The 15162-nt window shown below is 42.6% G+C and overlaps 2 protein-coding genes across 3 annotated transcripts; one reads left to right on the forward strand and one right to left on the reverse strand.

Moving 5' to 3' along the window:
* Positions 1-201: 201 nt before the first annotated feature.
* On the reverse strand, positions 202-2613 carry SMIM27 (small integral membrane protein 27). The gene is made up of 2 exons (XM_074994045.1): positions 2377-2613; positions 202-1351 (listed from the first exon to the last, which is right to left on the reverse strand). Exons 1-2 carry the CDS (start codon positions 2419-2421, stop codon positions 1247-1249), a joined length of 150 nt encoding a protein of 49 aa, XP_074850146.1. The 5' UTR covers positions 2422-2613; the 3' UTR covers positions 202-1246.
* Positions 2614-2681: 68 nt separating this feature from the next.
* On the forward strand, positions 2682-12408 carry TOPORS (TOP1 binding arginine/serine rich protein, E3 ubiquitin ligase). 2 transcript variants are annotated; one of them, XM_074994047.1, is made up of 2 exons: positions 2682-2985; positions 8596-12408. In XM_074994047.1, exons 1-2 carry the CDS (start codon positions 2794-2796, stop codon positions 11614-11616), a joined length of 3213 nt encoding a protein of 1070 aa, XP_074850148.1. In that variant the 5' UTR covers positions 2682-2793; the 3' UTR covers positions 11617-12408. The 2 variants fall into 2 exon arrangements, with proteins under 2 accessions (XP_074850148.1, XP_074850149.1); XM_074994048.1 differs by lacking the exon at positions 2682-2985 and adding an exon at positions 3030-3256 and having other exon boundaries at positions 8596-12405.
* Positions 12409-15162: the final 2754 nt, after the last annotated feature.

Consider the following 15162-nt stretch of genomic DNA (forward strand, 5'->3'; position numbering starts at 1 on the left):
TCCATGAAAATTCGAGTTATGGGGGCATTGCACAACCCCCCACGTAACTCGAGGGTTTACTGTACAATCTTTGTCTTAATAGCAACAGATTACCTATGTTTTATCCATTTTAGCAACAAATTACATATCTTGAGTTAAGTGTATTTAATCAAACAGGAAGATAAAAGCAAAAAAAACCAAACAAAAAAAAAAAGGCAGGTAATGAACAAGTACAACAAAATTTAGAAAGGATTTTGGAAAATAACTCTCCCACTTTAAGTCAGATACTGAGAAATAATTGTAATACTAGTTACATCATGTTTCGTTTATTTTAGAAGTCCAGCCTGAACTCTGAACACTCAAACAATAATGCAAAGTTTATAAACTTCATAAAATATTACAATTCTTTCTTGCAAAATGATTAATTGTATGGACCAACAGCAAAATATGATGAGTAAATATACGCAAACTGTCACAAACAGCTATCTGTTCTCAGGTTTCTATGAATATTTGTTCCTTTTGGAAACTATTTCAGATACTTAATTTATTTCATTAATTAGCAGTATTCCTAAAATTCCTCAGCCATCTCTGGACCTGAGTATTGCTGAAGGTCAGTACTTCACGTCACTAGAAGATAGTTTGAATTATGTTAGTTACCTATGTGACTAGCACTTTAGGAGGCATGAGCAAGATGTCAAACACATCTAAACACAACTCAGATGAGGTTGTGATGGTTACACTTGCTTAGCCCATCAATGAAAAACTTTACTGCAGTCAGTTTTAAAAGGAAAGAGTTGCTATGGATAAGTTGCTACTGATAATGGTTGAGTAAGACTGTTTTGAGGGTGAAAAACTATTAATGTGAACTAAAGAAAAATGCTGAGTGACCATTAACTAATACTTAATGCCATACCAATGGACTAAACCATGTGTACAATCGTTTAAACATTACAAAATCTTTACCCAAAGACATCAAGTCTGTAAAAAAGACATTCTGCAACCCAGTTGAATATCTACATGGTGTACAGTTCTTCCTTTGCTGCTGCTTAGTCTGGATCTCATTTTCTGTATTTGTTTAAGAAAACACAGTGTTGAGCTTCAGCCATTGCCCCTATTTCTTTTGAGTCTCTTAATTGTGTAGGACGATTTTTTTTTAATCCTTCTGCCACAGTAAAAGTTACTCTAAAACAAGACTTCTGTCTTCAAAATGTGGTTTTAAATGAATGAGTTGTAACAGTCCATATGCTGTCAGTCTTTAATGTTTACTTTAAAAATTCATTTGATTGGGATAGTCCTTCTGAAGTTGCCATTGAGCTGCTATTCTTGTTGCATAAATAACATATCCCCATGAAAGAAATACGACAAGAAGAACCTGTTGAAGGAAAACACTTGCAGTAAACCCTTGGAATGAGATTGAGTTGTGCTTAGCTTGCATTTAAGCACAACTTGAAATCCAGCTCCCTTGGCTCAGCAAACCCCCTCACCACCTGTCATGTGTGGCTCCACCTAATTGCCCCCACTCCAGATTAAAATCCCTACCAGCTCACCACCAGAACACAGCTCTGGCTCAACCCCTGCCCCCTAAGGGGGCTCACCACCAAAGGCTCAGCTCTAACTCAAATCCCCTGCCCTGTTCAACCGCATCCCCCCATCGTCCTGATAAACTCCCCCACCCCACTGCTGCAGCTATAACCCACTCCAGGCTTAGCCACCCTGCCTACCCCCCCAGTCCCAGCCCACACCCAGGCTTAATCTTCCCCAGCCTCAGGACTTGCATGTCAAAAGGAGCTCCTGGTGCTCCTGCTGTTTCCCTGGCTGCAGAACGCATGTTCCACCATGGGAAAAGCGGGCCATCAGCGGGCACTTCGAGTCACGCGAGGCTGCGTGAGGGGCCTCGCTACTGTTTGGAAGGGGAGCTGTTGTGCATTATCAACATTAAGTGCTCGATCCCATTTGACAATTGGTCGGACAATAACAAGCAGCCCTGCAGTGCCCTAGGGACTAACACACTGATTAGGTACCAGCTTTCTTAAGACCCGCTGCTGCTTGACCAACCCTGGCCTAAAAATGGAGGTGCCCGCCCTGAGACTAATGCTATTCTGACTGGAGGGGAACGGGGCGGGGGGCAGCCTGGCAGAGGACTCGCCCGCCATAGTAGGCTGGTTTCTGGCTCAGCCCTGGCATTCGTGCTTCGCACGCAGCAGGGCTACCTCTAGGCACGTGGGTCACCGCTTGACCCCCCGAATAAGCTGTGCCCTTTGCTGCGCCGGTGTATGCCCAGCGCTGCCCCCAGCAGCCTAAATTCCCCGGCCCCTCAGCCCGCCCGCTTCCCGCTCTCCCGCCCCCTCCCCAGATATCCGGGGGCGGGGCGGGGCAGGGTCGGCTCTCGGCACCCACCAGTGAGAAAATCCAGTCCCGGGCGCGGCGGCCCAACGGCCGCATGGCGCGGACTGCGGGAACCACGGGGGGGCGGACCGAGGCAAAGCGAGGTCGCCACGGAGACAGAGCGTCACGGCCGCGCGTTCCAAACCGTCCTGTTCGCTTGGGCCCGGAAGCGCCGAGGGTGCGCAAAGCGCGCTGTGTCGGTGGGTGGTGAAGTATCTCAGGGCCGATGCCACCAGGAGTCAAGATGGCCGCCAGTGGGTGGTCACGTGATCGGCGTTACGCCGGCGTGGGGGCGTGGCTGTCCCTGAGCGCCGAGGTGCTGGAAGTGGCGGAGTTCCGAAGACTCGGGCTCTTCCGGTCCCAGATTCCCTTGCGGGATTTCCGACTTGCCCGGGGCCCGGCCGTCTCCTTGTGGGGCGGGCGGCTCCCATGGGTGACCCACTGAACTACCTCACAGAGCGCGGGTGCCGCCGCCGCCCTCGTCACGGGGGGGAAGAGCCGCGCGCGGGCCTGGGCCCGGGCCCCAGCCCCGGCCGCTGCCGCCGCCAGAGACTCAAAGCGGCGGACGCGGGGCAGCCCCACGGGAAGGCCAAACCGTCCGCACCGGGCAGTGGCGCCGCTGTGAGTCAGCGGGACTCAGGACTGGGGTGGGGGCGGGGGAAGGTCCCCGCTTCTTTTTTTCGCGCTGGGGCCGGGCCTGCGAGGTCGGGGATTGCGAGGGGTAGTAGCGGGTCCCTGGGGAGTCAGGATCCTGCCAGGACTGGGCGGTTTCGTGCCTAGCCCCTTGTCCCGGGCCGGGGGTCTATGTTTTAGGTTCTTTCTGGAAATGCCCCCCCCCTTCGTGGGGCCAGATGTGGTACCTCCCTGCGAGGTACAGGTGATGAAGCAATAGGTGAGTGCCAACTGCCTTGTGATTCAGCCCATGAAGTGCCACTATCTCCAGCCCCCGACCCCCGAGAAAAGCACTTGCGGGGTTAAGAGACGCAAGGCCCTGCTAGGTTTTGGGGTTCAGAGAGAAGGGGGTGGGAGTTTGGATCAGCAGGAGCTAGGGCGACCCAGCAGAGTACTTTGGCCGGCTTGTCAAGCACTCCTGGGCAAGATGGGTCCTGCCTGATTTATGATCAGACCTGTGTGTAGAAATAGGGTGACAGGTCTCTGTTAATGTTAAGAGACTGAGCCAGTAGTGACAGAGTAGATAAACTATTCCCACTAAGGCTGTATGGAGAGTTTGGCACAGGTTGTACCACTCCAATTTGGAGCTCTCTTGTCTGGCAACATTCATAACACAGCAAAATTTTAGTTAGCTGGATGACCACTTGTTATGGATGATGCCAAGTTTCTCACAGTGCCTTAGAGTTTGTTTGTAGCCACAACTCTTAGCTCTTGGTGTTCTGAGCTGCTATTTATCTGGAATTTATCCTGAATGTCTTCTAAGAGCCCAGTAAGTGATGGAAGTGTTGGTAATGCTGCTAAATAATACTGACCTGTGGTTTGGCGAATTCTCTTGTTCAGCGCCAGTCAGAATGCCCACCAGTATTTTTGGCACCGCATGGGCACCAGTCAGGATGCCAAAGTAGAGAGGTTCAAACTGTAATAATGTACAGTGTTTCTTAGTTACCAGCTGTGTTTGAGTGGGCTTTCTATAGAGAACAGTAGAGTGCCCATGACTAATAGTTTTAAAAATAACAGTTCCACTGTACATGAGCCTAAAAAACCACAGCGAAATTTATCAAGTAACTTGTCCAAGATGTCATATTTCTCATTGATTTAAAAGCTGAAAAATTAACAGCCCTCACTGCAGTTCTTAATATAACAATGATACACACAGGTTTGTACACATTTGGATCCTTCGCATGTCTAGTTTCAAGAGAAAATATGTGTTACTTCTTAATTATTATAGTACATTTGTGCATAGGTTTGTAACAGTTAAATTGTGTACAAATTGTTGCACAGAACATTAAATTAAAGGTCTGGTTACAGTAAAAAACCTAACTCTTACAGTGGTATCTTTATAATTAACAGTTCTGTTACCTTGATGCTTTAATCGTATTTGCTGACAAACAGGCTACAGTTTACTTCTCTAAACTGGGTGGATTGATTGAAATCAAGTTACCGTAAAGCTAAGACTGACTGTACTTCGAGTGTGCTTAATTTTGGAGTAATCCTCATTGAGCTCACTGGCAAGCCTGTTTTTGAAGAAAACATATTCAGTGTGGTTTCCTTAGAAAAACTGTATGATGTTGAAGTAAAATAAAATGACATTGCCTTTATGAATAATAACAGAGAGAGAGCCATGCTAGTCTACACACTATCAAAACAAAAAAGCAGTCAAGTAGCACTTTAAAGACTAAAAAAATAATTTATTAGGTGAGCTTTCATGGGACTGGCCCACTTCTTCAAACTTTAAAGTACTACTTGACTGCTTTTTTGTTTTGATTGCCATTATGGTTTGTGGCCATGATGCCCCAAAATAAGGGGTTGCATGTACAGTAAAACCCCAAGATACATGCACTCAAGTTGAGTGCATCTCGGGTTAATGTGACTGTTTGCCCCTGACAGGAGTGGGGAGGTTGCTCCTGTGAGGGATGGCAGCTTGACTGTTGATGCTCCTGATGGGAGTGGTTTCTTGCTCTGTGAGGGGAGGCAGCTGTTCCTTTCAGTGGTGGCAATGGAGAGTTGGCTGGTGTCCCTAACAGAAGAGGTTTCCCAGTTCTGGCAGCCTGGTTCCCCTTCTCTTGCAAGAGCTGGATAACTGACCAGCACTGGTTAGTTTCTTGTCCCCTGTGTGCATGGGGAGCTGGATCCTGGCTTGCAGCTCTCTGCTGCTCACAGGAGACAGTTTCCTGGCTGGCCAGGCTGGCTGGTCAGTTTTCTGGCTCCCCAGTTAGACAAAAATTCAGCTTACATGGGGTTGCCAAGAATGCAACCTCTGTGTAAGTCTGAGGTCTGCTGTATTATATAATAGAAAATGACAATGGCAAGTGGCAATTCTAGATTTCTTCCTGCGGCTTTCTGTACTATATATTTGAGTGATAGATTCTAAATCTAGTTAACTAATTAAATAAGCCATAAGGATTAGCTTGAGAATTTACTTGTCAAATCCTGCTTTTACTAAAAGGCATAGTGAGTCTTGAAGAATAATGCATTACAGGGTGACTTATTTAAGTTGCTAACCAGTTGATCCATTCAGCCATATCCACCTTATTTTCTCCCAATAAACATTTTACCTTGTGATAATGCCTCTGAGTGGCGTTAACCTGAGATATGCACAGCTTGAGTGCATGTATCTGCAGGGTTTACTGTGTATTGTCTCTATCTTTAGAATGTTGTCTTAACTAACTCCTTTGCCATGGTTGGCCAAGGTCTACCACCACATAAGCACAAAACAAAGACGTTCCTATCCAGTTTTGTCTTTCTTTGCACATGTTACTTTTAAATTTGCTGAAAAGCAGAAATTGTAAGCCCAGAACTTTGAAAAAGCAAGAGCTAGTAGGGCCATTAATTAATTTTTGTGAGACTGTGTCTGTGTAACATGTTTGTAATGAGATTTCATTGCAACTTTTTAAATGGGAAATTTAGTATTGACAATTTTAAAAATAAAAAATCCTATTTAAATAAAACAGCTTTTGATTTTTTTAAGTAGATTTTTATCCACCCTGCCTTTGAGCATTGCTGAGGCTTTATAGGTCTGGATAAATAACTTCAGTTTTGTGTTGGCTCATGTATCAGTTGAGTTGTTAACAGAGTTCTTGTCCAAGTCTACTACAGGCATTGCAGGTAGAGTCATCTATAATTGTGGGGAGTGGTTGGGTTTTTCTGTTTTGTATTTTGCTTATCACATTGCCAAATATCAACTATTTCTGCTGAAGTAGCAAGTAAAATAGTTTCATCAAAAATAGTCTAGCTGTTTCTGAGAACAAGATAGGGAAGACTTATTTTGCCCCCATTAATTAAGAAAGGTAGTATTTTGTTGCAGTGTTCTGGTGCCCTCATGCTTTGAAATTTGGCAAGAGCATTGCTCTGATGTTAGGGGTGGACATGTTGCTGTTTCTGGTAGGAAAGGGAGAAATGCACAATAATGGGCAAGTTATAAACCTTTGATAAATCTCTGTTTATATGTGCTTGGTAGAGATTTGAGCTTGGCAATTAAATACTGAATCTCCTGTGCTGTCAGTGCTGCCCAAGCTTGTATTAAGTAATTTGGAGGAAGAGCAGCCTGACTCAAAAGTGGCAGGTTTGAAGAACCAGGCCTGAGTTTGGGCAGGGAGAAGGTGCCGATTGGTGAAGGAGCCTGAGGATGTTGTGAGTGGGAGGCTGACACTGTTTAGGAAAAGGTTGCAACTGAGGTAGGTAAGGAGTTGTCGGACAGTGGGGTAGATGGGGACTGTCTGGGCAAGCAGGTAGGCAGTAGACTGAAACTTGACTATGTAAGGAGATTGGAACAGGAAGCTGGTGTAAGAGAGGGCAGTTCAGGCAGACATCAAATGAGAATTTAGAAGTTAGTTGGAGGGGATGAAGGAATTAAGATTGGTAATAAAAGACTATCAATATGCAAGTGTACAAGAGGGCTGAATTCATTGTGGTATCTCCTACCCTTTGAATGCCTGACTTTTCAATATTAATATTATAAAAATGTAATTTTTGTAGGTGCACTATTAGTTCCATCAATAATACTTTCCTTAGATTACAATTACTGGTGGTAGTATAGAAACCAAAAGTATCAGTACAATTAATAGTCTAATCAGCCTGAGCAGATGCTAAAAAATTAACCACCTTTTAAAAAATTACAAAAAAAAAATACTGTTATGACATCTAACAACTTTGGTAAACATCTTGATCTTTTGTGGAAATAGCTGATGATATACTCCCTTGTATGGAAAAGATCAACCACTATCAAGAGTTAGAGTTACTAGAGCTTCTGTATGAAGTCATCTAGTTGATGTCAGTGTTGACAAAGATGGTTCTAGGAAGCCTGCAACCCTTAAACTAGTACTTTAAAAAAAACAAAAAAAACACCATCACTACCACCAACATAAAACCAGCACAGGTCTTTTTAAAGGCAAAATCTCTTATGTTCTATATTACGTCAAACAAATTTACTATGTGTACATGCAGTTGGTGGTAAGTCAGAGCCTATTAAATGTACTAATTTAGAAGTAATTGCCCAAAATACAGAAGGCATTGTCTGTCTTCATCTCTAATGCACTTGGCCTGTGAACCATTGTCCACAAAATAGTGCTTGACCAAAACTATGCTGGCTGCGAGTAGGACATAATTCAATCCCAGTCAATTTCCCATATCAACATTAGGCAAAAGAAACCTAACTAATTAGTCAGTCAGATTTTAACTGCATGAGGCCTGTAAGTTGTTTTTTGCAGGCAAGGTTGCAGGAATAGGACAGGGAAAGATGGAAGGAAATAGTGAGAGAGACATCAGACACCAACAGGCGCCGAGCCCACAGTTATTGATGATGATGAAGGCTGCAGGGTAACACTGGCTGCTGACCTTGCAGAGGAACTTGGAAAATAAGAGAGAAAATAAAATTTAAAAAAAAGGGCACTAACAAGGTGGGAAGAGCACACATTAAAATGAAAACTGGAGAAGAAGTAAGTCAGAAGGAATGGGTGTAACTCTGACAATAATGATTTTACATTTACATTTTTTAAGTTATTGGGAATTGTGGATTATCAAAATTTAGACAATAGCCAAAATATGTATTTTTGCATTCCACTGAACAGACTATTGACTAAATCAGCCTGCTGTTGTGTATTGATCTACAATGTTTCAAGAAACAGATGGGGAGCTACACTTAAAAATAAAGACTCTAGGGCAAATCTCTGCCTAGTAGACCAATTTCTCAGATGGTGTAAATTAGGGTAGTTCCACTTCAGTGAAGAACCCCTGGTTTATACAACATGAGCATCTGGTGTCATGTATTTTCCAATTATTCCTTTGCTCTGTTTATGTTTGAGCATTCTTTAATTGCTAATATTTCTTAAATTTCTAGGGAAAGAGAGAGCATTGAGGGCATTTCATAACTTAAGGAGCTGCATGTCACGTTCTTCTGGTCTGCAGTACTTGATGCTGTTCATTCTTTATTTTCAACTCTCATAAAAATGGGTCAAGGTTTTTTTTTTTTAGCTGGGGAGGGGTCATTTTTATATCACTTTTTAAAATCAGCAATAATTTAGCAACATTTTTATTAATACTTGCCTCATTTTCCTTTTGTAGAATGTGACCTCAACAACTGAGGAGTTTACAGTGGATAGAAGCTTTTCACCTAAAGCTGGCACGAGCAAGCTACATCAGACAATGCCAGCAGATACATCTCCAGACTCTAAATGTCCAATCTGCTTGGACAGATTTGATAATGTGGCCTACCTAGATCGTTGTTTGCATAGATTCTGCTTTCGCTGTGTACAGGAGTGGTCAAAGAACAAAGCTGTGTGTCCACTCTGCAAACAGCCTTTCCATTCTATCTTCCATACTGTGAGAGCTGAAGATGATTTCAAGGAGTATATACTCAGACCTTTGCAGAATGGCTCTTTTGCTAGCCCTGATGGGCGGAGATTCCGTTACCGTACTACATTAACAAGGGAACGTCATACGTCAGCTCACGCTCAAAGGAGTTCTTCTCGAAGGACACTGTCACCTCCAGATAATGGGGTATTATTTGAAGGATTATCTGGTCAACCAGTACGACAAAGAGATGGAGGAATTCGTCAGATGATTAGACGGCTTGCATCAAGGAGACAAGCTAGTGCAGAGGGTAGGTCTCTGCGGCAAATTCAAGAAGAAGATATAATTAATTTCCGAAGAGCTCTGTATCGTTCTGGTGTGCGTGTCAGAAATATTCAAGATGGTGGTCGTTACAGAGACATTTCAGCAGAGTTTTTCCGCAGGAACCCTGCCTGTCTTCACAGATTAGTGCCATGGCTGAAGCGTGAGCTAACAGTCCTGTTTGGTGCCCATGGGTCTCTAGTCAATATTGTACAGCATATCATCATGAGTAATGTAACTAGGTATGATTTGGAGAGTCAGGCCTTTGCTGATGACTTAAAGCCTTTCTTGCTCCATCGTACTAACCACTTTTTACATGAATTCATCAGCTTTGCCAGATGTCCCTTTAATATCGAGGCATATGATCAGCATGCCAATTATGATTGTCCTGCTCCTTCATATGAAGAAGGAAGCCAGTCGGAATCATCAGTTATTACAATATCTCCAGATGAGACTGATTCCCAAGAACCAGATCATAATGCATCCGCAGCTAATGTTGATCAGGCACCTTGGGATGATGAAACTCCAGGGCCATCATATTCCAGCTCAGAGCAGGTTCATGTTGCCATGGCTTCTCCTTTGGATACTTCAGAAACTTCTGATGAGGAACCAAGTAGAAATGGAACTAAGCTGCCAGGGCAGTTAGAAGGTAATACAGCCCCAGATGGTGAAAGTGATTCTTCTTCAGACAACTGTGTCATTGTCGGGTATGTTAAGCCATTAGCTGAAAGAACACCAGAACTTGTTGAGCTTTCTTCAGACTCTGAGGAGTCAGTTGATGATGGGAAAAGTGGGGATGCAATGAAACCACAGCCTATCCAGTTTCACGTCTTTAGTGTCAGTGATGCTAGTGGGTGCTCATCACCGTGCTCTCCAATATCGAAGGATGGTAAACGTAGCCAGAAGAGCAGCGCTTCACCCTCACATAAGAAGATGGTATCCAAAAAGAATGAGGAAGATACAAGCAAAATGAAAGATTCATCTGCAAAGGATTCACTACAAAGTTCCTCCACAAGAAGGGATCATGTGTGTTCTCCATGCAGCCATGGATTATCCAGGAGGCGATCAAGAAGTTCAGAATCCTATTCACAGCATTCTCGCAACAGACACAGTCATAGCCAGAGATCCAGGAGGAATCATAGCAGTAAAGAGAGGTTTAAAAGTGGATCATCAAGAAGCAGAGATAGTAGCAGACATAAAAGCAAAAGAGACAAAAGGAGGTCAAGACCTCGAGATGTAAGTTTATCTAGAAAAAGCCAGACACTACCTCTAAGTAGTGAGAGCACTATATCCAGAGATGTAAGCAGGTCAAGATCCCGGAGTAATGACCATGGCAGGCGAAGATCAAGGAGTAGAGAGAGTGATTATTATTATACAAGGGATAATTACCAAAGTAGATACCAGTGGGACTACACTTTTTATAGTAGAAACATGGATAGAGATGGCTATGAATCCTCATACAGGAGGAGAACTGAGGCAAGAGCTCATTATTCAAGACAGTCAGCTAGTCCAGAGTATAGAATACAGTCCTTTTCTGAGAGGATAAATACTCGAAATCAGAGAGGTCACCATGAAAGTCGGTATTACTACTATGAAAGACGCAGATCAAGGAGTCGATCCAGTAATAGATCTCGGACGACTTCTGATAGAATGCGATGTGAAAAGCCTGGTGGAAAAAGGAAATACAAAACTCGCCACTTAGAGAATTCACATGAGTATGCAGCAAGCCCTTGTGATGGGAAAGGAAGTGATCTCCAGAAGTCTCTGTCAAAATACAGTGGTTGCTACAAAAATGAGGACATTATAGACAACCAAGCAAGCACTGAGGCTAGGCATAAAAAGAATAAAAAAAAGACAAGAAGTCCGAGTGTAGAGATTATTTATGAAGGAAGAGCAACTGATACAACCAGACATCATAAAAAGAAAAAGAAAAAGCACAAGAAGAAACACAGGAGGCATCATACAGGTAATTCATCACATTCTTCTCCAGTTGTGATTACAATTGACAGTGATACTGATAAGGAAACTGGAACACAAGAAAACACTGAGTGTGATAGTAGTATCTCTTGGACAACCACAACACAGTTAAATGAGACTCCGTCCCCTATCCTGGGAACAAGTGATGGTAAGGATGAGTACACAGAAGCTGGTGAAAGTGGACTGTTGGACAAGGATTCTAGTATTAATACCACTAGGGGGGACTTAGATAATGACACTGGAAATGTAGATCATCAGTTTCAGGAAATATCGAACGAGCAGGCTCTTGCAGTGGCAGGTGACAGTAGTGCATCTGACATAGGAACTACTCTACTTAGCAATGCTGAAACTATACAAACTGAATCATCCAGTCAGTTGCCTTCTTCCAGAGCAACATTTGTAGAGAATTCGGAGAGACCACCTTTGATATTAAGACTGCCAAAGAGACTTATTGACAGATCCTATTGGCTTGACTCTCCAGAAGAAAAGATGTAACAAGTTTTAAAGTCAACTGTTTTAAAATGATGAAATTCTAACAACAAAACACCTGGTGTGATTTGTGTGTGTTAAGGCTGTGGGGGTGGAGGGATGTGTCTGAGAAACATGTAAAATATATGCACTTTTAGGTCCAAGAAAACAGAACTTTGCTGGTAGTTTAACTTAACTTTTTCAGAATAAGTGTATAAGCTTTTAGAAGTTGCAATTTCATAGAGCCATACTGTATTCACATTGTGTAAAATATATTCATGGAATCTTTCAACCTTGTTTTTAAAAAAAAAACCAAAAAACATAAAACCTTAAATCAGAAAATCTATTTTCTGATGGTTCTTTTTATTTTATAAAAGAAAAATGTGTAATTCACAAAACAGATTCATGTTTAATTCTGCAATCATTTTAGTGTTTGCATGGTTTAGGTTGACTTTTGCCAAAAAGGTGTTAATGCCTTCTCTACAAACGTTGAACCAGACTGCCATTGAAGTAAACATGAATTCTGTAAGAGCTCCAATAAAGCAATAAGACTTCTTCTAAATCAAATTTTGAACTGAATGTAATATGTACTTTCCAGGGATATCTTTTTGTCTTTATGTTTGGTATAACTTAAGTTTAGCAGGATACATACCTGTGGAGCAGCATCATTTTTTCTCACATATCTCCAGTTTTGTAGGATATGCACCACAAAGAAAAAAAATCTGAGCTTGGGTCAGCTGCCTTTGGGCTGAGGCTGTGGAACAAAAATATTAGTGTAGATATTTGGGCTTAGGCTGGAGCCTTGGGTCCGAGACCTTCCCTCCCACATCTCCAGGTTTCAGCATCTGGGTTTCAACCCAAGCCTATGTGCCTATGCTGGGGTTTTCAGCCATGCAGCCTGAGCTCTGCAAGTCCAAAACAATTTACCTGACTTTGGAGACCTGGTGTCCACAGACATTTTATTGCAATGTAGGCACATAATTTTTTTTTTTTGTCCCCTATCTTGCTTCCTTTGTGACTAAGCTGCAGAGTGCTATTGGGCTATTATTCAACTGTATCATCTCATTCTAAGATGATCAAAGACAGTCTGAGAGTGGTAACCATGTTAGTCTGTATCTTCTGAAAACAAAGCAAGCAGTCCTGTAGGACCTTGAAGACTAACAATTTTATTTATTAGGTAATGAGTTTTCATGGGAAAGACTCACTTCTTCACATTCTGGACCAGAACCCTCTAGCACCTTAAAGAGTCTGCTCCAGAATCTGAAGAAGTGGGTTTTTCCCATGAAAGCTCATTACCTAATAAACAAAATTTAGTCTTCAAGGTATTACAGGACTGCTTGCTTTGTTTTGCAAAAAGACAGTCTGAGTATGTAAATGAAGACAGCTGCTGGACGTCCAGCTTAATGAAACCTTGCCATCATTAAAATGGGTTTCTGGCATTACTGACACATAACAAGGAATAGAAACCACACTGTAGGCTCTCTGATTACTTACAGTAGTTCTCAAACTTTTGTATTGACAACCCCTTTCACACAGCAAGCCTTTGCATGTGACAGCCTCCCTTCATTAAAAACAGTTTTGTATCTAACACTACTTTAAATGCTACATTCAGAGCACTCTAAAATGAATTTACTGTTTCTCACTGCTTTTAATTTAAGATTGAAATGCATTTTTATTGAATTATTGCTTTTTAAATAGTTACTATTTAATACTGTGAGGCCACAAAAACAGTATCGCTTTTCAGAGCATGTTTGAGAGCATGTCTATACTTCAAAACAAAGTGGACTTAAGTTACATTGAGGAGGAATACAAAATCCAGTTTAACCAGTTAAACATAGTGGACGTTTCTACACAGGCCACTTTCTTTGGAAGTGACATGCTAATACACGGCGTGAAAGATGCTAATGAGGTGCAGATGCAAATTCCCCATGCCTCATTAGCATAACGCCATGTGATTTGGAGTCCAGAAGACCGTTCTTCCGGACTCCAAAATGCCATGTAGAAGCGTGGCCCTTGGGGGGCCTTCCAGAAGGAAGTCCTTCCAGAGGCCCCTTTTGGAAGGGGCATGTAAGTCAAGTGTGTTGAAAATGCTAATGAGGTGCTGATATTAATATTCAGTGTCTCATTTGCATAATGATGGCCACACAGAGCATCAAAAGTGCTGCTTCTGAGTTGCAAACTAGCTATGTAGGTGGAGTTCCTTTGAAAGGAAACCCCAATTTTCAAAGCAACCTTCCCATTTTTTTTTGTGGGAAGAAGGGTGCTTTTGAAATCGGGGTTTCCTTTTGAAGGAACCCTGTCTACACGTCTAGTTTGCGATTTGAAAGCAGCACTTTTGACATGCGGGGTAGCTGTCATTGTGCAAATGAGATGCTGAATTTTCATAACAGTGCCTTATTAGAGTTTTTGATCTGCTTCATTTACATGCCCTTCCAAAAGGGAGGGTATGTGTAAACATAGCCCAGGAGTGCTTATGCTGACTGTCGGTGTTGGGCACTGATATCAAGAGTTCTGCTGGCTGGGACTGACAGCCCAAACAAAGCTCACCAAGCACAGGGACTGACAGCTTGCAACTCCTTCATGACAATCATGTTGCCTGCTGTTTGAGAACCGCTGACTTAGAAATATACGTGCATTTCAAATAGTAGAGATTGTTTCATTTTTTACTGGTAAGTGTTGGAAGTCTGAAGTCCATTTGCTGTCATTGTTTGTGAAATAGCAATTGCTTTATTTAAAAAAAAAAAAAGGCCATTATTCTGCCCTCTTGCTCTCGCTCTCTTTGATAGTTTTATAATACAGAGATCTAAAAAAATTACTGAAGGGGATGGGTGAGGAGTGCAAAATACTGAGCATCCTGCCTGACATCATTATGAATATCAAAGGTAGGGCAGCTGTCTTTGTAATGTGTGAGGTAATTGCTATCTCTGTTAAGACCAAGATTCAGTGTATTAAATTTGAGCATAAACTCCAGTTCACACGTTGCGCCCACTTATGCGAAATTTGGGTTACGCGAGGGTGTGTGGGAATGGAACCGTCTCGTAAATCGAGGGTCTGCTATAGTTAGAGGCAGACTGAAATCTCGGTGGGATTCTCTCTTTCATAGAGAAACTGTCATCTGCTGCAAGTATGGTAGTGAGAGTGTTGGGGGAGGAGGGAGACAACACACTGAGTGAGGAAACATAACATGGAATTTCATTACAGGAACAAGCTGTCTGAAAGATGCATGTGTTTGTATACACATGCAATCAATGTTTTTCCAGTAAAAGTGAGACCTGAGCTTGCAGTACTACCCTGTCTGGCCCTTCTGTAGTAGGGGTGAGGCATGGTGGTGGGGAGTGCTGTTTGGAAACTATTGCCACTACCTGTGGCTAAATGGAGAATGGCAGTCTCTGAGTTGTCTATCTGTCACAGTTTGGTGGGAGGATCCAAATGACCGAATAAGAAAATTAAACTGGTAAGTTTCCCTTTCTGTTTCTCAGGTACAAGTACAGTATTGCAGTCCCAGGTTTGAAACTCTGAAGCAGACTGCTTCACACACATCTTAAATGAAACATTTTGAATCATGAAAACAGG

Source organism: Carettochelys insculpta, chromosome 5 (assembly GCF_033958435.1).
Source record: "Carettochelys insculpta isolate YL-2023 chromosome 5, ASM3395843v1, whole genome shotgun sequence".
In the NCBI taxonomy this organism is placed as follows: Eukaryota; Metazoa; Chordata; order Testudines; family Carettochelyidae; genus Carettochelys; species Carettochelys insculpta.